This window comes from Oryctolagus cuniculus, chromosome 1 (genome assembly GCF_051225735.1).
Source record: "Oryctolagus cuniculus isolate XC-2025 breed Fujian yellow rabbit chromosome 1, ASM5122573v1, whole genome shotgun sequence".
Lineage (NCBI taxonomy): Eukaryota > Metazoa > Chordata > Mammalia > Lagomorpha > Leporidae > Oryctolagus > Oryctolagus cuniculus.
Genome location: NC_142867.1, coordinates 119,715,687 through 119,742,489, shown reverse-complemented (window position 1 = coordinate 119,742,489; position 26,803 = coordinate 119,715,687). Strand labels below are relative to the sequence as shown.

General features: G+C 46.3%; 2 protein-coding genes across 10 annotated transcripts in view; one reads left to right on the top strand and one right to left on the bottom strand.

Annotated features, from left to right (window-relative positions):
• Positions 1-16,660, bottom strand: part of SIRAL1 (SIR2 antiphage like 1) — a 51,568-nt gene extending 34,908 nt beyond the window's left edge. For 6 of the 9 annotated variants that reach the window (XM_070048285.2, XM_070048290.2, XM_008259444.5 and 3 more), the window contains exon 1: positions 16,612-16,660. The gene's annotated coding sequence lies outside the window, so the exon portion shown is untranslated. Of the gene's footprint in view, positions 1-836; positions 1,018-16,611 lie in introns of all 9 variants that reach the window. The other 3 variants (XM_089335498.1, XM_008259450.5, XM_017342643.4) reach the window with 1 other exon arrangement.
• Positions 16,661-16,715: 55 nt separating this feature from the next.
• RPUSD4 (RNA pseudouridine synthase D4) lies at positions 16,716-26,612 on the top strand. Its single transcript, XM_002708305.6, is given in 8 exon segments — positions 16,716-16,986; positions 17,305-17,470; positions 19,517-19,718; positions 23,182-23,275; positions 23,349-23,493; positions 25,063-25,160; positions 26,170-26,375; positions 26,377-26,612. Coding segments are annotated over 8 exon segments (1,128 nt in total). The 5' UTR covers positions 16,716-16,800; the 3' UTR covers positions 26,408-26,612.
• The last annotated feature ends 191 nt before the right edge of the window (positions 26,613-26,803 follow it).

Below are 26,803 nucleotides of genomic sequence, written 5' to 3'. Positions count from 1 at the left end.
TGTTTGTTTGTTTTAACTTTTATTTAATGAATATGAATTTCCAAAGTACAGCTTATAGATTACAATGGCTTCCCCCCCATACCGTCCCTCCCACCCACAACCCTCCCCTTTCCCACTCCCTCTCCCCTTTCCCACTCCCTCTCCCCTTCCATTCACATCAAGATTCATTTTCAATTATCTTAATATACAGAAGATCAAGCTAAGCATCTTGCTAAAGGTCGCATAGCTATTACACAACAGACTTGGGACGTGACTCCAGAGTCCATGTTGTTGGCAACACAAAGATGAGTAAGATATGAGCCATACCTTTAAAATGTCTACACCTTTAGGGGAAAGAGAATGGTATACACTCAATAACATGCTTGTGACAAGCGTGTAAGAGGTATACAGATTAACATTAATGTCATATTAACATTATAATGAATATGAACATTCATATGCATGAAAGAGATATGAAAGAGATTAGCACCCTTATAAGAAAAAAACGAGATTTAGTATTTCTTGTCCTTTACTTCCTGGCAGCACCTGACACTTAATTCTACTCCGGTCCCTTCCTGGTTTCCCAGCTGCTCCTCTAATGGAAGCCTTTCCTCTGCCCACTCCCTGCATGCTGCTGCTGGTCGCTGGGGCTCCACTGCCCATTCATGTGACAAACCCCCTGTCCTCCCCACTGCTACAGCCTGAAATACTAATTACCTCCTAAACATGCCCACATCTCTATCTTTAGGTCAGGTCTCTGCTGGGCTCTGGCCCATGAGTTAGCCACTTAAAGCAGCTCTTTCATATTTGCTGGGACTGCAAGACAGTACTTAAAGGACAAAAAACAGTTCACCAACCTGCTTGGTATCACGTAGCTGAGATCTCTGCACAGCAGAAATAAGCTCTGAGTGCCAGATTAAAGGCGATTATTTCCTTCGGTTTCAAGCACCAAGAAAAGCATTTCCGATTTTGAAAAAACTGTCATATACTTCAGGGATGTTCTTTGCAGTACGTTCCTTGGATCCGTTTCAATCACACCTTAAGAACAGGAAAATAAATCACGGGGCCAGCATTGTGGTACAACTGGTTTGAGTCTGGCTGAATCACTTCCAATCCAGCTCCCTACTAATGCACCTGGGAGAGTGGTGGAAGATGGCCCAAGTGCTTGGGCCCCTGAGCCCATACAGGAGAGCCAGATGGAATTCCAACCTCCTGACTTCAGCATGGCCCAGCCCCAGCCATTGCAGCTATTTGCAGGAGTGAACCAGTGAACTGAAGACCTCTTTCTTCTGTCACTCTGCATTTCAAATAAATAAATCTCTAAAAAATAGAAGAGAAACGATGAACCAACAAGAACATAGGAAAGGTCTGTAACCTTAAACTAACACGCTATTCTTGGCAGGATATATATATAGTTTTAAATCTATTAATTAATAAATTTGAAAGGCAGAGCTATGGAGAGAGGGACAGAGAGACCCTCCATCCACTGGTTCACTCCCCAAATGGCCACAACAGCCAGCGCTGGGCCAGGCCAAAGCCAGTAACCAGGAACTCCATCCAGATCTCCCATGTGGGTGGCAGGGGCCTGAGTACTTGGGCCATCTTGTGCTGTTTTCCAGGCATGTAGCAGGTCGCGCTTTGGAAGTGGAGCAGCGGAGACTCAAATCAGTGCCCAGATGGGATGCTGCCACCTCAGGTAGTGGCTTAACTCACTACACCACAATGCTAGCCCCCATTTATTTATTTGAAAGGCAGAATCAAGGAGGGAGGGAGGGAGGGAGAGAGAGAGAGAGATTCCAACTACTGGTTCACTTCCCAAGTGACCACAATAGCCAGAGCTGGACCAGGGCAAAGCCAGGAGCCAGGAACTCTATTCTGGTCTCCAATGAGGTGTCAGGGGCCCAAGTACTTGTGTCATCATCTGTTGCATTCTCAGGCACATTAGCAGGGAGCCAGATGGGAAGCAGAGTAGCCAGGACTCAAACTGGTGCTCCAATATGGGATGCCGGCATCACAAGCGCTGGCTTGATCCTCTGCGCCACAATGCCAGGCCGCAGGATAATTCCCCAACAAAAATTAAGTGAAATGTATGCTCTTTGTTCTGTAAATGACTAGGAGCTGAGAATACCATGAAGACCAGAAACAAGAATCTCTGAAAGGTCCAAAAAAAATTAAAAAAAGAAAAAGTGATCATTCGCTACAGAGTACAGCCACTGGAAAGTCTGGGCTAACTCAGAAGAAGGAGCATTAAAAGCTTCACTTTGCTGAGCAGGTAGCAGCAGTCTTAAAAAGTGGCCAGTGAAAATAACTGAGCTCAAATACAACCAGGTGAGAGAAAGCAGCTAGAAGGTCTTAACAATATACTTTCCTAAGCAGTAAAGGAGGTCAGTGGAGGAATAAGGGGGCCAGCCAGGGCCCAAGTGAGACCGACACTTTATCTGGGAGGAAAGAGCAAAACATCCCACCAGAGACAGCCACTGCAGACATCTGGGACTACGTGAGGAGTTGTTTCCAAGAAGAGCTCTTGGAAGAAGTGGGAGCAGCCTGGGTCACAGGCGTATTGATTCAAAACACTCTCCGCATTAGTTTGCCTCTGCTTTCACACCATAAATCTCCTCATACATAACATCCCCTTCTTGGTGGTTTTTCTCCAGTTTGTTTGTTTGTTTGAAAGGCAGAGTTACAGGGAAAGAGACACATACACACAGAAATCTCCCACCCACTGGTTTACTCCCCAAATGGCTGCCCAAGTCAGGAGCCAGAACTCTACCCAGGTAGAGGGGCCTCAGTACTTGGGTCAACTTCCTCTGCTTTCCCAGGTGTTAGCAGGGAGTGGTATCAGAGTGGAGCAGCTGGGACTTGAACTGGTGCTCACATGGGATGCCTGCATCTTAGGCAGCAGCTTAACCTGCTTGCCATTCCTCCAGCCCCTTTTTTTCCAGTCTTTTTCCTTCATTTGCCTTAGTGGCCTAGCAATAAATAAATGTAAAAACACCAGGGCAGCTTGTGGATTCATCAGCAGGGCAGCAGCACGCGTCTCCACAGGAGAGCAAACAATGGAGCAGCACCTTTCTAGCAGCCGAGAGCAGCAAAGGGCAGGACAGATAAGGACCTAGCCCACCCGGTACCCACATGGACAGCACTCCTAGGGAATCTATAAAACTTCGGCAGAGCACCAAATGCTGGCAATAGATCTCACACCTGCTCCTTAGCCACAGAGTTAAAAACAGTGTCTCCAGGGCAAGGCTGACCCTTAAGGGACCTAAAGATAAATAAGCAAGAACTGAAGGGTACACTTCTGAAAATGAGGAAATCCACAGAAATTTCTGTCCCTCCATGTTTGATCTACAGGTATTATGGTACACAAATACAAGACTTGGTGGCTCTGTCCTTCACTGTTGGCCGCCTACTCTCTTTCCAAGTACCATATTAAAATGACAAGGGAGGGGCTGGCGCTATGGAGCAGCGGGTTAACGCCCTGGCCTGAAGCACCGGCGCGCCCGGTGGCTCCATTTCTGATCCAGCTCTCTGCTATGGTCTGGGAAAGCAGTAGAAGATGGCACAGGTCCTTGGGCCCCTGCACCCAAGGAGAGACCTGGAAGAAGCTCCTGGCTCCTGGCACAGCTCCGGCTGTTGCGCCAATTGGGGAGTGAACCATTGGATGAAAGACCTCTCTCTCTGCCTCTCCTCTCTCTGTGTACTCTTTCAAATAAATAAATAAATCTCTAAAAATAAAATGACAAGGGAGAATTTTTTCTACAGCTATAAAACCAAGAATGAAAATAGGAGAGAAGACTTCAGCAGTTTAGAGACTTTTTAATGAATGTAGGTGGAAAGCCAGCTTTAAATGCAAACTTGGAAATGTGGACTGGTATAAAGTCTCTTTAATGCATAAATTCTCTTTTGTACCCCCTGCTAAGTCATACCAATCTCATTTGTTTTCTCCATTTCCAAATCCAGAGGTTCAGAGAAAATGAACTGAACTCTGAAATGGCTCCAGAATCAAATACACCAGCAGGAACAAAGAAGAACTGAAAATAAGAATTGAGTCACAAGTTGCATTCTGAAAAGTGGCTTCCCCAAGCCCTCACCCTTGACCTAGCAATTGTTAACACTGTCAACTGAAGAAAGGCCAACAAACAAACACATGTACATGCACAAACACCTACCAAGAAGATGCAGCCTGGTATTTCACTCTTAAATAACAAAAAAGGAACAAACAGCCAGGGTCATTAGACATTTAAAAAATCCCAAGACAAAAAAGTTTGTTCCTTCCGTCAAGAAATTTTTAAGCATCACTAAGTTCCAGGCACTGCTCTACAAGTTGGAATTACTGCAGCAAACAAAACCAAACCAAATCTCTGCCTCATGGAATTTATACTGCAGGGGTAGGGGAGACAAGTAAGCAAAGTATGTGGCCTGTGTGGTGGGGATAAATGCTCTTAGAGAAAACCAAAGCAGGGGAGATGGGGATATGCACTTTCAAACACTCCCATCTAACAAGAAGAGCTATTAGGGCAAGTGTTGTGGCAGAGCAGGTTAAGCCACCGCTGGGGATGCCCACATCCCATCAACTACCTGGGATTGAGTCCCGCTTCCCCTTCTGAGTCATCTTCCTGCTAATAATATGCCTGGGAGGCAGCAGAAGACGGCCCAAGTACTTGGATGCCTGCCACCCCCGTGGGAGACCTGAATGGCGTCCATGGACCTGTTTTGGGATTGGCCCAATCGTGGCTGTTGGGAGCATTTGAGGAGTGAACCAGCAAACCGGAAGAGAAGATTCATTCTCATTCTCTCTCTCTCTCTCTCTCTCTCTCTCTCTCTCTCTCTCTCTCTCTCTCTCTCTCCTTCCCTGCCTCCCTCCCTCCCTCCCTGTCACTCTGCCATTCAAGTACAAATTCAAAAAAAAGAATGGATATTATGAAAAAGGATCAAAGGAAAAGGAAATTAGAGACATAGTGTAAGAACATGTCCCAGAACTGCAGGACATGGCTTTCTAGACTGAAAGGGCCCACTGAGAACCCAGCACAAGAGATGAAGAAATCCACAAGCATCACGAAACTGCAGCACCCCCGGACTAGAGAATACCCTCAGAGTTTCTTGGGAGACAGAAAACAAACAAAGCAAGGAGACAGAAAAACTCTGAATCACTATGCCAATGGAGCAATTACAAGTACCAGAAAACAGTACAATAATGCCTTTAACACTCTGGGGACAACTAGTCCCAACCTAGAAGTCTATAACCTGCCAACCGCCAAAGCAGTATGTGAGCAAATCAAAGTCATTCAAACAGTCCTTAGGAAACAACTGGAGTATGCCATCAAGGAAACAAACGACAGAAGCCCAGGAGGAGGAAGACAGGGCTCAAGACCAGCAGATGGGCAGGCTGAAAGAACACCTGGGCAGCTGTTCCCGGCAGGAACACTGAAGTAGGAGGAGGAAGAGGCAGGGCTCCAATAAACAACTGCAGGTGATACATTTGTGTTCATAAAAGAAAATGTCACTGATAAGAATGTGACAAATATGTTGGCACATTTGGGGTAAAATTAACAGTAGGTACATTAAAACTTGTAGGCAAGGCCAATGTCAACACTAGGAGGAGCATAGCTGCGGCAGATCCTCTGGCTCAACATCAAGCAGTATTGGCAGAGCCCTAAACACATACAAGCGGCCTGTTGTAGCCAGAGTACACTGCATTGTTAGGGGCAGGGAGTGTGGAAAGGCAGGGAAGTGGGAGGGTGGAAGAACTAGCAGGGAATCAACAGTCCCAGGGTCAGGGAGGAAAGGAGAAATAATAACACATCAAATGATATAGGAATTTGAGGATAATGCCAAGAGGAAAGAAGACAAAAACTGAGTAGCTCTCTAAAGAATGAAACTGTAAACCAGGCAGTGTGGAGGGAAACTGCTTTTCTCATTCCAAGTCTTGTACCATCTGACGTTCTACACCATACTTTTCTGACGTTTTACACCATATTTACAAATGACTGATTCAAGGGGAAAACCAGCAACATTTAAAATTAGGCATTGCTGTGGTGTTGCCGGTAAAGCCGCTGCCCATATGGGCACTGGTTCCACCCTGGCTGCTCCACTTCCAATTCAGCTCTAGGCTATGGCCTAGGAAAGCAGAAGATGGCCCAAGTCCTTGGGCCCCTGCACCCACAGGGGAGACCTGGGAGAAGCTCCTGGCTCCTGACTTTGGATCAGCGCAGCCCTGGCCATTGCGGTCATTTGGGGAGTGAACCAGTGGATGGAAGACCTCTCTCTGCCTCTGCCTCAGCCTCTGCCTCTCTAACTCTGCCTTTCAAATAAATAAACAAATCTTTTTAAAAATAATAATAAAAAAAACAGGAAAGAAAAAAAAAACAAACCAGGCCATTCCTACGCTTTTAGGAAATTTCCTTTTTTCTGGTATATCCACAAATTAAAGACCATCCAGCCCAAACCCCCAGAGTGCTCGTTGGTCAGACAGGAGACAGGCAGGAAAAGTGATTTCTGGGCCCAAACTCAACTGTACTGAATCAAAACTTGTAGGGACAGGCTTTTGACCAAGCAGTTAAGTGGCCTGCATCCGTTTCCCAGCTCTACCTCCTACCTCCCACTTCCTGCTAACGTGGACCCATGAAGGCCGTGATGATGACTCAAATGGTGGGATTCCTGACACTCAGCAAGAATGGGGTGTGTTCTAGCTCCCAGGTTTGTCTCTAGCCCAGCCCCAGCCCACTTAGCTGCAGGTATTTTGGGAGTAAATGAGTAGCTGGGAGCTTTCGCTCTCTGCATTTCAAATAAATGAATGAAAAATGAAAACATTTTTAGAGCAATGATCTGGTAATCCATATAAGCAGGTTTAAAAGTGCCTCAGTGATTCTTATCATTAAGCAAGTTGGGGAGAAGTTAACTAGCAGACTGGGGTTAGTAAACTGTGTGTGGAACTGGTTTTCTGAATCTGTTAACTGTTTAGTTTTCCTAATGCCTAGTGCTAGTTATTTTTATTAATCTAAGGGTACCATTAGAACAGCACTGTCAAATTTTAACAATGAAAACACAAACAATTATTCTTACTTCAAATTCTGAAATAATGCAGAAAACAGGTTTATTCTACTTAAGCAACTGCCTGTTGCAAATACCTTCTTGAATTTCTCTGGAGACCCGACAGCCTCTGTTTTTTATCCAATCTCATAGTTTATTTTCATTTTTATCTTTTTAAAGATTTATTTATTTATTTGAAAGGCAAAAAAGTGGAGCAGCCGGGACTGGAACTGGTGCCTATACGGGATGCCAGCACTGCAAGCAGTGGTGTTACCCGCTTCATCACAGCAATGGCCCCTATAATGCCTTAAATGCATGGTTCTTCAGTTTGTTTTCATTTGACAGAGAGACAGACAAATCTCACATCTACTGGTTTACTCCCCCTGCCCACACAGCTGGGGCTGGGCCAGGCTGAAGCCAGAAGCCAGGAACTCCACCCGAGTCTCCTTTGTGGGTGGCAAGGACCACTTGACTACTTGAGGTATCTTCTGCCATCTCACAAGGTACACATTAGCAGGAAGCAAAGCCAGGACTCAAACCAAGGCATACGGGAGTCTCAAGTGGCTCCTTAGCCACTGCACCAAGCACCCATCCCCTTTACAGTTTTGAAAATGCTCTAACGCAGTATTATTTTAACCTGTAATCATGACATACTACTAGTAATCTGAGTGTGTACTACATATCAGGCACTGCATATAGTTATCATGTCGCTTTTTTTTCTTTTCTTTCTTTTTTATTTGAAAGGCAGAGTTATATAGAGATCTTCTATCCGCTGGTTCACTTCCCAAATGGCCACAAACACCCAGGGCTGGCCCAGGCTGAAGCCAGAAGCCAGGAGCTTCTTCCAGGCCTCCCGCATGGGTGCAGGGGCCCAAGCACTTGGACCATTCTCTACTGCTTTCCCAGGCACACTGGCAAAGAGCTGGATCAGAAGTGGAGCAGCAGGGACTGAAACCGGCGCCCATATGGGATGCCGGCACTGCAAATGGCAGCTTAATCCGTGTTACCCCATAAGCACTGGCCCCCACCTTGTTGCTTTCCATGACAATCTCATTAAGTAGGTATTATTAATCCCATTACATATATGCAGAAATTGAGGCTGGGACACTTAGATGCTTATAAAAGACAAAGCCTGCTGCAAACTCCAGTCTGTTTTCAAAGCTCATGCTCTTTCTAAATATTATGATGTTCGTTTCCTGTAAGCACTGGAATATCAGAGATCATCTAGTCATTCATCCCCCTTTCTTTTCTAGGCGAGAAATTTAAGGTCCAAATTTGGAAGCAAATTGTCAAACATGGCAGAATTAGACTAAATTTCATGTCTTGACCGTCAACCCATTTATGACCTTTCAACATATATATGCTGAGCCTGGCACCATGGTGTAGCAGGTAAAGCCGCCACCTGCAGTGCTGGCATCCCATATAGGCACCATTCAAGTCCCAGCTGCTCCACTTCCAATCCAGCTCTCTGCTATGGCCTGGGAAAGCAGTGGAGGACGGCCCAAGGACCCTGCACCCGTGTGGGAGCCCCAGAGGAAGCTCCTGGATCCTGGCTTCAAATCAGCACAGCTTGGGCTGTTGTGGCCAACTGGGGAGTGAACTGAGGAGGTTTGAAGACCTCTCTCTCTCTGCCTCTCCTTCTCTTTCTGTGTAACTCTGACAAATAAATAAATAAATAAATCTTAAAAAAAAAAAAAAAAAAAACCATATATATAGACCTGGTGCTGTAACACATGCTGGGAATGGCTAAGGGCTGCTGAATAGTGACTGTATATTAGGCTCTGTGAAACTGCCTTCACATGAATCTCCTAAAGCAGTATCATCCACATTTTACAGGATACAAAAAACCAAGTACAAGGTTAAGTAACATGCATAAGGTTACACCACCAGCAATGGCAGACAGGATATGAAACCCTGACTGCAAGTGCAAGCTCTTGGCCACTGTGCTCTATCATCCTCACTGTTCACTGCCCTTTCTGTCGCCTGCCCATATGGTACCATTCTTCTCACTAAAAGCATATGCATGTTGGGGTAACTCTGCAAAGTAAGTGGCATAGGCAAAGACTTCTTAGAAAAGACCCTTGAAGCACAGGCCTTCAAAGACAAAATTGACAAGTGGGATCACATCAAGCTAAGAAGCTTTAGCACTGCAAAAAACAGTCATGAAAAAGAAGAGGCAATCGACAAAACGGGGAAAATATTTGCAAACTATTCAACTGATGAAGGGTTTACATAATCTATAAAGAGCTCAAGAAATTCAACAACAAAACAAAACATCTAGTTAAGAAATGGGCAAAGGACTTAAACAGGCATTTTTCAAAAGAGGAAATTCAAATGGCCAACAGACACTGCTCAGGATCACTAGCCATCAGGCAAATGTAAATCAAAACCACAATGAGGTTTCACCTCACTCCAGTTAGAATGGCTCTCATATAGAAACCAACAAATGACAAATGCTGGCGAAAATGTGGGGAAAAAGGTATCCTAATCTACCACTGGTGGGAATGTAAACTGGTGCAGCCACTGTGGAAGACAGTATGGAGATACTTCGAAATCTGAATATATACCTATCATATGACCCAGTCATTCCACGCCTATGAATTTCCCAAACCAAAAGAAATCAGCATATGAAAGAGTTATCTGTACCCCCTCATGTTCATTGTAGAACAATTCACAATAGTTAAGATATGGAATCAATCCAGATGTCAATCAACTTGGATAAAATAATTATGGTATATATACACTATGGAATACTATTCAGCTGTAAAAAAAAAGGAAATCCTGTCTTTTGCAACAAGATGGACGCAATCAGAAACCATTATACTTAGTGAAATAAGCTAGTCCAAAAAGACAGATATCATATGTTTTCCCTGATCCCAGGTAACTAACAGAGCACCTAGCATGCAGTGCATCAGATTGAAATGGACGTTCTGAGATTCCATGATTGTTTACAGCCCTTGTTTCTTCCACTGAGGAACAGCATTTTTTTCCTCCACACTATTTGTTGAACTCTTTTACTCAGTATAGGGTTAATTTTACTATCATTAAGTAAACTGAAAATAGATCTTTGTAAAAATTAAGAGTGGGAATGGGAGAGGGAGGAGGAAGAAGGGTTGGAGCATGAGGGAGAGGGACAGTAAGATGGGAAGTATCACTATGTTACTAAACAGGTATATATGAAATACATGAAACTTGTATAATGAATAAAACTTATAAAATTTAAAAAAAGCATATGCATGGAGACCGACATTGTGGTGCAGTGGGTTAAGACTCTGTTTGTGACTCTGGCATCCTATATTGGACGCAGTTTCAAGTTTCCGTTGCTCTTCCTGCTACTGCATCTGGGAAGGTAGAAGAAGATGGCCCAAGTGCTTGGGAACCTGCCATCCACGTGGGAGACCAGGATGGAGTTCCCAATTCCTGGCTTCAGCCTGGCCCATGCAGCCATATGGGTAGTAAACCAGCAGATGGCAGATTTCTCTCTGTTTCTCCCTCTCTCACTCTACCTTCCAAATAAAAATAAATACATCTTTTTTTAAAAAAATAAAAGTGTATGCATGATATGTGACTCTTTCTTAGAGCCTGATCAAACTAATCAACTGCTAAAAAGTAAAGAAAAAGGGGGGAGGGGAATAGGAAACCTGTACCCTGATGGGTTGTTTGGTGTTGTGAAGAAATACATTTTTAAGATGTTATCATGTTGCTGTGGTTATATTACAAACAAGTCCTTGCAGTGCCAGCAAGGTGGTGCAGTGGGTTAAGCTGCTGGCCGGCGTTCCACATGAGCACTCGTTTGAGGCCCATGTGCTCCACTTCCAATCCAGCTCCCGGATAATGTGCCTGAGAAAACAGCAGAAGACAGCCCAAGTGCTCGAGCCCCTGCTGCCCATGTGGGAAACTCGGATGGAAGTCCAGGCTCCTGGCTTTGGCCTGGCCCAGCCCTGGCTGTTGTAGTTATTTGGGGAGTGAACCAGCACATAGAAGACCTCTGTATCTGTCTGTCTCTATCTCTGTAACTCTGCCTTTCAAAAAATTAAATAATGCATATATTAAAAAAAAAAAAGTCCTTGAGGTGGGCATTGTGGCCCAATGGGCTAAGTCACTGCCTGAGACTCTGAGATTTCTGCATCTCATATTAGAGTGTCAGTCAGAGACTGCTTCCAATCCAGCTTTCTGCTAATGCATCCTGGGAGGAGTGGACAATCATCAAAGTGCCTGGGCTGCTGCCACCCACATGGGAACCAAGATGAAGTCCTAGGCTCCTGGCTTTGGCCTGGCCCAGCCCTGGTTGTTGCATGCATTTTGGGAGTAAACCAGTGGATAGAAGACCTCTCTCTCTCACCTTCTCCCTATTACTCTGCCTTTCAAGTAAATGAAAATAAATAAATATTTTTAAAAAAAGTCAATGAATCCTCAACTTTTACAAATGAGGTGATATGTAGGATTTGCTTCACAACCATCTGGAGGCCAGAACAGGGTTTGGGGTGCTGTAGAACAAGACTGACCCATGTAGGGTGACAGAAGACACTAGCTTAAAAGTACAACATGGGGGGGGGGGTCATCACAGTATCTTGCTCTATTTCTGTAAATGTCTGAAACCTTCTACAACTTCAAAAAAAAGTAAGAGTGAAAAAGACCTGGGGAAATGATATTAACATATGTTGGGGGAAGAACTAGGAATGCTTTCTTCCCATTTTATTATTATTATTATTATTATTTTTAATTTGAGAGGAAGCAAAGCGAGCAGAGGGAGAGAATGCTCCAATCTGCTGGTTCACCCCTGAAATGTCCACAAGGCCCAGGCTGGGCCAGGTCAAAGGCAGGAACTCAACCCTTATCTCCCACCTGGGTGGCAGGAACACAACTACACGGGCCACTGTCACTGCCTCTGGAGTCCTCCGTTTGCAGAAACTGAGTGTTAAATCCAGGCATTCTGATGTGGGCTGAGGGCATCTTAACTGCCAGGTTAAACACACACCCTCTTGGCTCTACTTTTTTCACATTTTCTATCAGTATTACTTTTATACTGGAACACATAAATAAACTACGTAAAGAAATTCACATGCTCCTGGTAGGCTGATCTTCCCTCTATGTTCTGTAAACAAGCAGACCAAGCTAGACCATAACCTAACAGGGTCAAAACATCAGGACCAGCAGCATGTCCCCTGTCTTTCCCAGTTAACTCCCTGAGAAAGGGCACTCTGTAAGAACAAGTATGGACTTTAAGTATAAACTAGCCAAGAGCACAGAGGCACATAAGCGCAAAACAGATAAGAAACCAATGATACAGTTCCTCTTCACATTTAGGCAGAGTTTGGATCAAAGATCTTCCAAGTGGAAAGCTGACCTTCCCAATGGGCAGACAGGTCACAGGGTGGGGATCTACCCCCCGAGCCTTTGAGACCACGGAAGACCAGAGCTCCCAGGGTCAGATGCCTTCTAAGGCCACCTCCACTTTTCTCCAGTGATGGAACAATGACTTCCAAAAGCACCATATGATAAAAGCTTGGGAAGCACTGGTTTAAGCTAGATCTGCATTCCTCAAAAGCTAAATAAAGGCTACTGAGAGGCAATAGTATGATGGAATCAAAACGACTATTTGGAAAAAGACCTAATTATCACCTCATAGGTCTATACTACATATCAAAGGTGGGCAAACTTTTTGTTGCTGTAGTTGGCAAGGGCCATCTGGATATTTACATTATTTGTGAGCCACACAAAATTATCAACTTAAAAATTAGCTTGCTGCAGATTTATTGGCTTTCGAGTCACACCTGCAGGCTTTATACAGTTCTCACCTCTGCTATATATAATTTGCACCCCCTCCTACACCTCACTTAGGAAATCTTTATATTCCTACATTACTCAATGAAATAACCTCCAAATATAAATGTTAGCTCAGTGGCCTAAAGTAAAATTCTGGAGACAGAAGCACAATTGGACTCTCTGTATCAATGCTAAATGTACTCTAGATAAGTTTGAAAAACACTTCATTTGTTAATATTGAAAATGAAGTACTGGCTGGTGCCGTGGCTCACTACGCTAATCCTCCGGCTGTGGTGCCGGCACACCAGGTTCTAGTCCTGGTTGCTCCTCTTCCAGTCCAGTTCTCTATGGCCCGGGAAGGCAGTGGAGGATGGCCCAAGTGCTTGGGCCTTGCACCCGCATGGGAGACCAAGAGGAAGCACCTGGCTCCTGGCTTCGGATTGGCATAGTTCCAGCCATGGTGCAGCACCGGCCATAGCGGCCATTTGGGGAGTGAACCAACGGAAGGAAGACCTTTCTCTCTAACTCTGCCTGTCCAAAAAAAAAAAAAAAAAAAAAAAAAAAAAGAGAGAGAGAAAAGAAAATGAAGTACTTAAGTGTCAGCAGAAAATTTTCATAGAATAGGAGCTTAGAGCTGTAAAGCTCATTTTTTTTTTTAAAAGATTTATTTACTTATTTGAAAGAGTTACAGAGAGAGAGGAGAGACAGAGATAGAGGTCTTCCATCAGGTGGTTTACTGCCCAAATGGCTACAACGGCTGGGGTTGGGGCAGGCCAAAGCCAGGAGCTACTTCCAGGTCTCACAAGTGACTGAAGGGGCCCAAGCACTTGGGTAATCTTCCACTGCTTTCCCAGGCCATTAACAGAGAGCTAGATTGGGAGTGGAGCAGTTGGGACTTGAACTGGTGTCCATACAGAATGCCAGCATTGCAGGCATCAGCTTAGCCAGCTATACCACAGTACCTGCTCCAAAGCCCATCTTTTAAATGGCAAAAAAAACAAAAAACAAACAAAAAAAAAAAAACAAAAAAAAAAACAAAAACCAAACAAACCTGAAGCCCAAATTATTTCTTCATTTCAGCTGAACAGGAACTAGTCTCCAGAGCTCCTGGCTCCAAAGACTGACTTTCCAGGATACCTCCAGACAGTTCCTGCTAATTGTGACTTTTAATCTTTCTAAAACCATAAAACAATGTCCAAGCACTTCCTGCTCTTCAAGGAAGCAGACTCTCTTGTTAATCTGCAACTAGCAAATCACTGTTTGAGAACTGCAATTTAGCTTTACTCCACTAATTAACTTTAAATTTGTGGTACTTAAATATATATATATGTTCCTTTACAAGTTCTTGTTTATTTTTGTGAAATACTAAGGCGACTTTTTTGTTTCTGCATAGATGAGGAAATACCTTCAAAGCAAGCTATCAGGTTCTTTATTATGGTTATTTTAGGGGCACATATTGGGCTTGATCAAAATCTGTGTAAACAAGTCATGTTTGAACAGAGCTGTACTCTGTAAGAATGAAACACCACTAACAGAATTTCCTTCCTTATAAAAACAGATCAGACAAGAGGAGTCCCCAGCCAGTAAGAGAACGTGAGATGGGTGCAGAAGTAGAAATATGAACAGGCTAAAATAGCATCAGTTGAATGAGGAAGAGGAAGAAGGCATTAAGGAGATAAACACACACACACACACAGACATGACATTTGCATAAATCCTTCATACACAGAGAGCAACTCTAAATCACCAATTGCCTAGACTCAGGGAAGAAATATTAAGGAAGCTGTAACTTCTGCATCCATACTGGCTAAAGCTGTCCTGTGCTACCAAGCAAAAAAACCGCTGCATTCTTTACATTTCTCTTACCAGTTTCAACAAGAAAAACGTAAGCCTTCCTTCTCCAGGAAAAAAAGTGAGCGGTGTTTTTAGTCTTTAGCACTACAGTGTGTGTCTTGAAACTCGAGGACACAAGCCTGCATCGCTGGCGGTGACATATGAGTGGGTTTCTCATTTTGTCTCCGGCCAGTTCTGCAAGAACAGTGTTGATTCTTGAAAGCTATAGGAAAGGGTAATGCTGAACCATGTTCTCCCTGCACCCATCACCCCTCCAAAACCTTGAAAGTCCTATCCCCCACAATGGTTTGCAATGAATGTAATGCTCTGAAGTTCAGAGTCTTTGGAAAAGGGGGCTCTAGGCACCTAAGGTATGAGTGAATTACAACAGATGAGTGAAATCAGAGGCTGGGTCTGGGTCATATCAGAAAAAGGTAACTCGTTTATGGTGGAATTTCTGAACTTTTCTAGATCTATGCCCCAGCTGTGAATTTGCAGAAATAAAACAGGAGATACACAGGTTGCTTTTAGTCTCCCTTGGGGTTCTTGCCATTTACATTAGATCACCTGCCTCCTTATGGAAATGTACACAAGCCTTCTTTCCCACTCCTTACAAACAGATTGACCCCTACCTTCACTCTTCAGGTCAAAGGCTGACAGAAGTAAGAACACTCACAATCTCCAGACTCACCTCACACACACCCAGGAGGCACTTCAGCCATCTAACAAATATTTGTGAGTTTACCACGTGCCAGGTGTGAGGATAAAAAAAAAAAAAAAAAGGACTCAAGGGACTCACAGACCAGCAGCATAACTCACAATCACTTCAAACTCAGGGGACAGTGTAAGTCCACTGCAGGGGGAGAAAGACCAGGGGATGGAGCATGACCTCATCACTGACCACCCAGACTGCAGCACGTGGCTGGTCTCCCCGCTACCGAACTCTTTCCTTTTCAATCTGCCCTGCATTTCAGCTGCCAGAACCAAATCTAGAATTCCACTTTCAAGAGGCTTCAAAGCCTCCCTCCTGCTCGTCACATCTCCTTAGAGAAGTCTTCCACAGGGTAGCTAGCTCCCCGCTTCAACTTTGTTTCCTGCTCAATATGGCTCCCTTCTGTCAATCCCTTTCGGAGAGGTAGGAGCCAAGCCTAATTCAAGTGTCTGCTCCTCGACCCCTGAGCAGGCTTCATTCTAGGCACTTCCTAAACACCGTGTCCTCTATGTCAATACAGACCCATTAACTGTCAGGACACTCTGTCAGACCTCCGCATTAGCGTGCTTCCTCACACCGGGCATGCTATTTCCCAAGGTACTTTTAACATTCCCATCCCAAACAGATGTTCCTCTTCCCAGCCACCCGTAGTGCAGTCAGAGGAAATCGCCTGCAGCTCGGGCCCGGGCGTCCCAACCTCGCGTCTTCTAAGAGACGGAGAGAGGGGTTTGGGGCTGTTGCAAACTACGAAGGGGAAAAAAGCAAGCGAGCAAGAGGGAGAAGGGAAGGTCTGTGCTCTGGGAGGAGCTGGGAGAGCGCGGGGAGGAGACCCCCAGGAATGACTCCTTGAGGGAGGGCAGAAGAAAGCTGTGGACTAGGGACTCTGGATAAGGAAGAGGTCGCCAACCCCGCTAAGGGTGGACAGGTTCCACCGTCAAACAAAGACGCCGGGAGTCGGAAGGTGAGGGTGGAGAGGCTACAGAGATCCGGGCATCTCCGAAGGTCGAGCGGCAAGGAAGCAAGCCGGGACACGACGCGTGCCTCGGGAGATGCGGTTGCCAAGAGGGACGAGGTAGGTGACCAGGACGGCTCTAGGGCGAGCGGTTATGGGGCACGGCTTCTAAGGGGGCGCGGGGGCGGGGAGGTGTTTTTGAGTGGGATCGTGTCCCAAACGGAGAAACGTTTCCCACGGCAGTGTTCCCCGAAAAGGGAAATCCCGGGGATGCGGACAACGTTCAAGGGTTGAAGGACCAGCATTTCCCAGCCCCAGCCCGGCTTCCCTACACACTCACCGCGTCTCCTCCAAACGCCACCGCTCCAGCTGCAGCTACCGGCTGGCGCAGCCGCACAGAGCGCGCCCCGCCCCACGTGACTCGACTAAGCCCGGCCCCTCCCACGTGACCCACAAGGCACGCCCACCCCGGCCTTCCTTACGTCACTGTGCTCCACGTGCTCTGGCTTCACCCCGCCCTCCTTTCAAGATGGCGGTGCTTGGTTGTGGCGCGTCCGGCCTCCGGGCCAGGGGTCGTGGCTTGCGTTTGGAGAGTTTCTTCCCTGTTGTCTCAAAGCCATTTTGTTCAACCGCTGCTGCGTCTAGGCCCCTGGATGCTCAACGATTAGCGGAGAAGCTCCGAGCCCAGAAACGGGAAGAAAAGCTGAAGGAGCGGGTGAGGACCACAACTCCCGAGAGGCAGTGCGCTCACCGGTTTCCCTGGCAGGGAGAGAGGCCGGAGGGTCCTCTGACGGATAGTAAGTAGGTGATGAGGACAGATGGTGGAGAGTGGGGAGAAAGCGGAGGGGAGCGGTGTCTTCCCGCGGCCTGGATCCTCAACTTCTGCCAGGCTCAGCCCTAACCACCGCGTGGTAGGCAGGCAGGACGCAAACCACCCACGCGCTCGAGGTACCGAGGAAGGTGCACCCCCTTCCCAGACGCTGTGCAGGGCCTTCCTCACCAGGCGCTTCCCCTGCTGCTGCTCTCTCCCCAGGTGCCCACAAACCCTGTTCAGCGGAGGGTGCGAGAGTTAGTGCGGTTCACACAGCAGCTGCAGCGAGTCCACCCGAACGTGCTTGCCAAGGCACTGAGCCGAGGGATCCTCCACCAGGACAAGGACCTTGTGGTCATCAGCAAGCCCTACGGTCTGCCTGTGCACGGTAAGGGCCCTGTGGGAAAGGGGCGGGGAGCTGCTGCTGCTGCTTTGCGCTGCCGGAGGCAACGCTGACGCACCAGCCCCAAACCCTTGCTTTCAGGTTAATCAAGGCTTTGCAGAGTGTTAGCCCTTCTAAGACACTATTGAGTGGGGGCCGGCGCTGTGGTGCAGTGGGTTAACGCCCTGGTCTGAAGCCCCGGCATCCCATATGAGCGCCAGTTGGAGTCCTGCTGCTCCACTTCCCATCCAGCTCTCTGCTATGGCCTGGGAAAGCAGTAGAAGATGGCCCAAGTCCTTGGGCCCTTGCACCCGCATGGGACACCTGGAAGAAGCTACTGGCTTCTGACCTCGGATCGGCGCAGCTCCGGCCATTGCAGCCAATTGGAGAGTGAAGCAATGGATGGAAGATCTCTATCTCTCTGCCTCCTTCTCTCTCTGTGTAACTCTGACTTTCAAATAAATAAAAGAAAAAGAAGAGAGACTATTGAGGATGCACAGATAAGTAAGACAGTTCTCACCTTCTGAACTGTGGACAGTCAGCAGTGATTGCCCAAGATACTCCATGCGTGCAGACCCGCACAGGGATCTCTGCAGAGAACTAAAAAAAAAAAAAAAAAAACAAAAAGCCTGTGTGCTTTTGACCTTCAAGTCAGTTTCCAACAAAACTAGGGAAGAGAAAATAATATATAACAAAAGGAAAAAAATGAAAGGAACGAGTATTTGTGTGTTAGTGTGTACCCAACATAAAAACCCCAGAATGCCTGGAACGGAATAAACACTCAGATGTCCTTGAGTAAATGTTGAATGTAGTTGTTGGGAACAGCCGAGTTGAGTCAGGGAAGATTGATAGAAAAAAAAGAATTTGTGTTGCGGAGGGGAAAAGCATGTTATAGCTAGAAGAACATGATGCTTTGGGGGAAGTGTGGAATTGATTGTACATGAAGAAAAAAATGAAAGCAGTAATCTGTCCAAGGTCAAATGGCATGTGAGTGAACTAGAACCCAGGAATGCCTAATCCCCAAGCCCACCTTCTGTTTGTTTGTTTGTTTGTTTTTTAAGAATCATTTTATTTATTTGAAAGACCGAGTTACAGAGAGAGGTAGAGCCAGAGAGAGAGAGGGCTTCCATTCTGCGGGTACACTCCCCAAATGACCGCAATGGCCAGAGCTGAGCTGATCTGAAGCCAGGAACCAGGAGCTTCTTCCAGGTCTCTCACACGGTTCAGGGGCCCAAAGACCTGGGCCATTTTCCACTGCTTTCCCAGGCCATAGCAGAGAGCTGGATTGGAAGAGGAGCAATCAGGACGCAAACCAGCACCCACATGGGATACCAGTGCTGCAGGCTGGGGCTTTAACCCACTATGCCACAGTGCCGGCCCCCAAGCCCATCTTCTTAACCACTCTCCTCTAATGCCACAGGAGGGCCCATGGTCTTGCCAGGTGTGTCTAACGAGAATGCCACATGCTCTAGGACCGTGCTTCTCATGCTTTAATATGCTTAAAAAAGATTTATTTATTTATTTGAGAGGCAGAGAGAGAGAGATTGAGATCCTCCATCTGCTGATTCACTCCCCAGATGGCTTCAGTGGCCAGGGCTGAGCCGATCTGAAGCCAGGAGCCAAGAACTTCCTCCAGGTCTCCCATGCGGGTGCAGGGGCCCAAGGACTTGGGCCATCTTCTGCTTTCCCAGGCCACAGCATAGAGCTGGATGAGAAGTGGAGCAACTGGGACTCGAACCAATGCCCATATGGGATGCCGGCACTGCAGGCAGCGGCTTTACCCACTATGCCACAACACCGGCCCCTTTAATATACTTCTGAGTCACATGAATGCTTTGTTAAAATGCAGGTTTGAATTAGTCTGGGTTGGAGGCCAGAGGTTCCATTTCCAAGCTTTCTAGACACAGGAATGTTGCTAGTCACTAAGCCACATTAGTACTCTCACTGTAGAAAACACTGACTGTTTATTTAGTAGGGGCTTTTTTTCTCTAGAAGAGTTGCTGGGTGAGATCTTTTCCTGGGTACTCAAACCTCTGGCTTTTCCCTGTGAAGGTGGCCCTGGGGTCCGGCTGTGTATCAGTGATGTGCTGCCTATCTTGGCAAAGATGCTTCGCGGCCACAAGGCAGAACCCTTGCATCTGTGCCACCGGCTGGACAAAGAAACCACAGGCGTGATGGTGTTGACTTGGGAGAAGGAAGTGGCACATCAAGTCCAAGAGTTGTTTCGAACGCGTCAGGTGGTCAAAAAATACTGGTAAGTGGCCCATGCATGGCAGTAAAGGGGTGTAAATAGAGGCATCCCTTTCATGTGTTCGTGTTATGTAGCAGGAACTCCTGTAATACTAGTTGAAGGCACCATACCTTAGTGAGGATATAAAAAGTATGTGATACGACTTTGGTGTTTCAAATATTAAGAGTGCACTGTACATAAAAATTATCAAAAATTTGTTATGCAAGTAATACTCTTGTGATTTCATACCTGTGCTAAAATAGTCAGATAACAAAGATAACCAAAAACAAAAGCAAAAAAACCCTGGAGAATCCATCCACTCTGCTATGATGGTCTCTTTCTTTGTTGTGGCAATCCCCATGACCAGTTTATATTTTATTCTTCTTGTTCTACACTTGATCTTAGCCAAAAGGCTGAGAAGCAACTCAGTGCATTTATGTTCAGGTGTACTATTTACAGCCTCAGTATATCTATAACACACACACACACACACACACACACACACGTTTACTTAACTGTGTCTTGGAAAATCTCTCCATGTTATGCATATAGCTCTACTACTCTCTTAAATTACTTGAGAGACAGAGAAAGTTCCTGTCTGCTGGATCACTCCCCAAATGCCTACAACAACTGGGACTGGGCTGGGGCCACAGCCCAGACCTGGAAAAGCAATGCAGGTTTCCCTCATGAGTGGCAGGAACCATATAACTTGAGCCATCACCACCACCTCCCAGGGTCTACATGAGCAGGATGCAAGAGTCAGGAGCTGGAGCCAGGTGTTGAACCTAGGGACTTTGATGTGGGACATGAATGTCTCAGCCCGTGTCTTAACTATTAGGCTAAATGCCTGCCCCATAGGAGCTGTCTCCTTTTTTAATGGCTCCGTGGTGTTCCAGTGTATGGATGGATGTTTAGTTAATCTCTCATTTTTCAGAGCCTATTTCAAAGAATATATGAATTTATCATCAGGTAAACTCCTAGAAATGAATTTGGTGGGTCAAAGGGTCATTGTGATACGTCAGGTTAAGCCTCTGCCTGCTCAATACCAGTGTCCTACATGAGCGCTGGTTCAAGTCCTTGCTGTTCCACTTCCAATCTAGCTCCCTGCTAATATGCCTGGGAAAACAGCTGGAGGATAGCCCAAGTGCTTGGGACCCTGCACCCATGTGGGAGACCTGGAAAAAGCTCCTGGCTTATTGGATACCTTTGTCATAGGCTGCAGCTTAACCTGCTATGCTACAACGCTGGCCCATAAAATAGATCTTTTTTTTATTCAATAATAGATTGTGTCCTTTTACATTCCCACCAGTCATGATTAGTACCCACCTCCCTCCATGCCAACCAAAGCATTTTTGAAAGGTTTACCGCTCTGATGGGTTAAAAAAAATTTAATTGCCATTTTTCTGTGTGCTAATGATGTTGACTCCCTTCATTTTTTATTTTTTTTAAAGATTTATTTATTTGAAAGGCAGAGTGACAGAGAGATAGGGATAGAGATCTTTCATCTGCTGGTTCAGTCCCCAAATGGCTGCAACAGCTGGGGTTGGTCTAGGCTGAAACCAGGACCCCAAAACTCCATCCAGGTCTCCCACATGGGTTGATAGAGGGCCAGGTACTTGGGCCTTCCTGCACTGCTTTCCCAGGCACATTAGCAGGGAGCTGGATCAGAAGTAAAACAACTGGGACTCCAGCTAACAGTTCGATATGAGATACCTGTGTCACAAGTGACACCTTCACTTGCTAAGCTACAACGCCAGCCCCTCTTTTCATGCTTTAGTAGCCTTTTTTTTTTTTTTTTTTTTTTTTTAGTTTTATTTTCAGGAGTAGACTTCTTTTGCCTATTTTTAAAAATTCCCTATTATTTTCTGTTTCATTTGTAAGTATCAGATCAGCGCGATGCACCGGCCGAAAAAGAAAAAAGATTGATTTATTTGAAAGGCAGAGTTACAGAGAAGGCAAGGCAGAGAGAGAGAAGTCTTCCACCTGCAGGTTCACTCCCCAAATGGCCACAATGGCCAGGGCTGGGCCAGACCGAAGCCAGGAGCCAGGAGCTTCTTCTGGGTCTCCCACATGAATGCAGGGGACCAAGTACTTGGGCCATCCTTCTCTACTTTCTAAGATGCATTAGCAGGGAGCTGGATCAGAAATGGAACAGCCGAGACTTGAACCAGCGTCCATATGAGATGCCGGTGCTGCAGGAGATGGTTTAACCTGCTACACCACAGCACCGGCCCCTAAGGTTTAGACTTGATAACCATTTTCATTATCAGTCTTCATGGAGGAATTCACATCAATTAATTAGGCTTTGGTGAATGAGTAGGATTTAGTAGGTAAGATAGAGAAATGTGTTCTAGATTATGGAAATGACATGCACAAAGGAGTGCGGCTTGCTGTCCAGTTTGGAGTGGGGGATGATGGGAAGTAATGCTGGAAAAGTAGGCCCCCACCCAGTTCATGAGGGTCTCACATATTAGCTACAGTAAGTGGAAGTTGGAAGTAGACCATAGCAGGCAACCACTTAGCATTTGCTGACTTAAACTCTAATAACAGACTTACTATATCCTGGTTCTGTTTTTGAATTTCTTACTAAACTTTGGCTTCCTTGAGCACATGGGTTTTTGTCTTGTTGGTCCAATATGGATCTGATACTTACCTGAGTCAGTGAATATTTGCTGCCTGGACATTTTGGGGCAATGATGTAAAGGGTAATTTGGTACAACTCAGTTTAAAATATAATGTATTGGGTACCAGCCAAACTGCCACCCACTGAAGCAGGTGTACAGCGTGTGAAGTAGCACATTTGATTTGAGTGGATTTTTGACTTCTCAGTCAGTGACTCTGCAGTAGGCCCTTGGTAACCAGGAGAAGGACCTCTCCTTACGTTTAAGGACAGATTACATTCAGTCTTCCACCTGTGTGCAGTGATGAGCAGGAGACCACCAACAAAAGTGATTTGGGGCGAGTTACTGAATTGTGGCTCCTGTGACTTCTTTGGGCACTGTTTCTTCCTGTGTTACCTGCCTTCCAAATAGGGTAAGAGTAGTCTTTTGAGTTTTTCATCAGAATCGTTCACTCATCTGTTCTTTTATTTGTTCACTTAGTGTGCAATCGGAACATCTTTTATTATTCAAAAAAGAAAAGCAGGATATAAAACCATATTATCCTAGTTTAATTTTAATTAAATGGTACATATCCATTTTTAAAAAGACTGGAATGGAAGATCATGTTATTCATACAGATTTTTCTCTTTTTCTCCCAAATATTCAAAATTCACACATATGACTTTGGTAGTAAAAAAGAAATGCTTGTAAAGAGTAGCCAGCTCCCAGGCTAAGCACTATAGCCAGAGAACCACATGAGTCTCTCCGATCATAAGAGATGACACATTAATGGTGAAGCTCCAGTGTGAAATTTTCTAAGCAGCCAAGTCCGGGGAGCTCCTTCCTGGCTTCTCTGGTTGTAGCAGAGATGCGTGTGTCACCCCCAGGGCCATCACTGTGCACGTCCCTGTGCCCTCGGCAGGAGTTGTGGATATTCCCATCATCGAGAAGGAGGTGCAAGGCCAGCGGCAACACCACAAGGTGGGTGAGCTGCCCCCTGGGGCACGGGTTTCTGCTCTTTCTTGGAAATCATGTCTTGGTTTCTTGGCTTCAGATGACACTGTCCCCCAGCTACCGCATGGACAATGGGAAGATGGTGAAAGTGCGCAGCAGCCGGAGTGCTCACCTCGCTGTGACTCAGTACCAGGTGCTCAGCAGCACTCTCTCCTCTGCCCTCCTGGAGCTGCAGCCCATTACTGGTGAGGGTGCCACCATCCTGCAGTGGCATGGTTATGACCCACACTGTCCAGCCTGCCCCAGAGCCTCACGTGGGGCACAGCCCTTGTCTGAGCAGCTGCGGCTGACTTGCGTGAGACTGTGCTTCTGGTGCTAATCCGGGGCTGGCTAGACAGACGACTGTGTGTAGCAGAAGAATATAGTTAGGATACCTTTATTTAAAAATAGGCAAAGGGATTCTTCAAAAAATCACATTGAATTAATCTAGCAATTCCACTTCTGGGTATATATGCAAAAGAATTCAAAGCAAGGGGCAGGCAGCTAAAGTCTCTGTTTGCAACACCTGCATCCCCTACTGGAGTGCCTGAGATCCAGTTCCACCTCCACTTTTTTAAGTTTTTATTTATTTATTTGAGAGGTAGAATTACAGACAGAGAGAGGCAGAGACAGAGAGAAAGGTCTTCAGCCCATTGGTTCACTCCCTAAATGGCCACATTGGTCAGAGCTGAAGCCAAGAGCCAAGAGCTTCTTCTGCCACCTCCACTTGTGATACAGCTTTCTGCTGATGTGTACTCTGAAAGGCAGCAGATGGTGGCTTATGTGTTTGGATCCCTGCCGCCCATGAGGGAGACCTGGATGGGGTTCCTGGCTTCCAACTGGCCTAACCCTGGCTGTTGCGGGCATCTGGGGAGTGAACAGGCAGATGGGACACCTCTCTCTTGCTCACTCTCTGGTGCTCTGCCTTTCAAATAACTAAAAAGAGGAAAGCAAGGACTGGAGCACATTTCCACATCCATTGTTCATAGTTGCATTATTCCAGACAGCCAAAAGGTGGAGACAGCCCAAATATCCATTGAGGGAGGCATGGAGAAACAAAATGCAGCGTATGCATACTGTAGGATATTATTTTCAGCCTTAAATGAATTAAAGGAAATGAATGGCACATGCTCCAATCTAGGTGAACCTCACAGGTAAGATAAGCCAGATACAAAAGGACAGACACTGTATGATCCCACCCATATGAGGTACCTAAAGTCGTCAGAGTCAGAGAAACAAGAAGTAGAATGGTGATGGCCAGAAGCTCGAAGGAGGAGGCTGGGGAGTTACTGTTCACTGGGTACGGAGTTTAAGTTTGGGAAGGTGAGAAAGTTCTAGAGACGGATTGGTAGTGATGATTACAAAACTATGTGAATATTTAATACCTCTGAATTGTATACTTAAAAATAGCTGAAGTGAGAAATTTTCTGCAGTTTTTTACTATAGTTTTAAAGTGTGCAAAGCAATATTATTTATCATAATTTAGTAAAATTATAAAAAATTGAGGTATTAATAGATGCCAAGTTAATAATGGTTATCTATGGTAGAAAGAGGGAACAGTGCTGGGGATGGGTACTTGGAGTATTCATAATGTTTATTTCTTAAGTTGGCTGGCACTATGTGGCTATAGTTTATTATGACTCCACATACCTGATTGCAGTTGGGACTTTGCTGGTTTACTGTGCTTTGATTTAATACGATTTGCAACCAGTGCCAGCAATGGAGCATTCTGTAAGTCCTCATAAGCTTGCCTTTTTTTTTTTTTTTTTTTTAAGGAATAAAACATCAGCTTCGGGTTCACCTGTCTTTTGGTTTGGAGTGCCCAATTCTTGGTGATCACAAGTACTCAGACTGGAATAGGTTGGCTCCCCAGGTAATATTGGTTTAATCCCTTTGTTCAAGCCCTGCAGTGTGCACAATAAGGAAGTATTGACTGTCTTCAGACATGGTGGGTCCTGGCTGTCTAGCTCTGGAGACACTCGGTGTCGCTCCCCCTCTTCGTGGAGGAACGACACAGGACCCTGCGCTGTTCTTTCGTCTGCTCGGCCCTCCCCGGGTTTGCTGCTGGTTCTTCCCGGGTTGGCTACTATCCCTTCCACCTCCGTGGAAGGGCAGTTCCCCCTGGCCACATTCCCCACTTCCGCAGGGGAGCGGCACACCGCCGGCCGGCTCGTCTTGGGGGCTGCACAGGTGTTCCTTCAGCTAGATGTTCCCCTTAGATGTTCCTGGTGCATGCCGTCTCTCTCCTCCTTTATAGTCCTCCTCTGCCAATCCTAACTCGGCTGCCCACACGCCGAGTATGCTGCTCTCCAATCAGGAGCAAGTCCTACAGTTTATTGGCTGAACTGGAGGCAGCTGCGTAGAAGCTGTTTTCTCCTCTCCCAGCGCCATATTGTGGGAGAGCAGATGCATAGAATAAGTCTTAATTCCAGTAACTTAGTCTAGTCCGAATTGCTCCCCACAACTCGGAAGCAGTCAGTTGCTGTCCTCAGGGGGCTGCAGATCTGATAGCAAAACCTGCTGCTTCTTTTGTTTAGTCTCAGATTTTGTTGGGAGGCTGTAGGCAAAGAAAAGGAGTCTTTCTGGAGGCTAAAAGCAGCCTTGTATGTGGCTGCTAAAGAACTGTGGTGGACCTTCCTCATGCTGTGATGTTACAGCCCAACCTCTTGGAAGGCCAGAGCTCCTTTGGTGTCGTTGCTTTTCTCCCCGACCTTGGGTTTTGAAACCTTTCTGGACTTGCCCTGAAGCAAGCTGTGCATTCCCTGTGTCTCCCAGGGTGAGGTTAGTATTAGGTCCCTTTAGATGGAAGGCTTCTGACGCGGCATGCTGGGCAAGGATGGACCTTGGCCTTGCTCTCAGGGGTTTGTCTTGTCTTCGTGTAGAAGCTGCCTGGTGGCACCCTGAAGAAGCTGGGCCTGGAGCAGTCGAAGGCCCGCCACATCCCCCTTCACTTGCATGCCCGGCAGCTGATCCTGCCTGCCCTGGGGTCCAGGAAGGAAGAACTCAACTTGACCTGCAAACTTCCTCACTTCTTTGTACGTTCATTGAGCCGCTTGGGCTTAGAAATGCCAAATCAGGATCAAAATGACAAGTGAAGCTGGGCGTCCGGGAGCACAGTGAAAAAGACTGTTCAGTTTGAGCTCTGCTGTTTCATGGACTCCGTTAACTTCTCACTTGAAACAGACTCCAGAAGAGGCAGGCCGGGATAAGTTGAAGAAACCCAGCTGCTTCACGGCTTTCAGTGGAGAGCAGTCTGTTTCCCGATAGCCTGGCCACACTGTGGAAAAGCCTAAGGCCTGCTGGAAGTCTCCTTGCCAAGACGGAAGAGAGCTGAGAGGACAGATCGGGGTGGTCACCGGAAAAGGAGAGCTGAGGGGCAGAAGCTGTGGTCAGAAATGGTTTTCAGCCAGCAGGCAAGCCTGTGAGCTGTCGGGCGGGTCTCCCGGTTGGAGAGAATGTAGTGGCTGAGCGCCTGTCAGAACCCAGGCATTCTGCCCGGCTGCAGTATGAGTACTG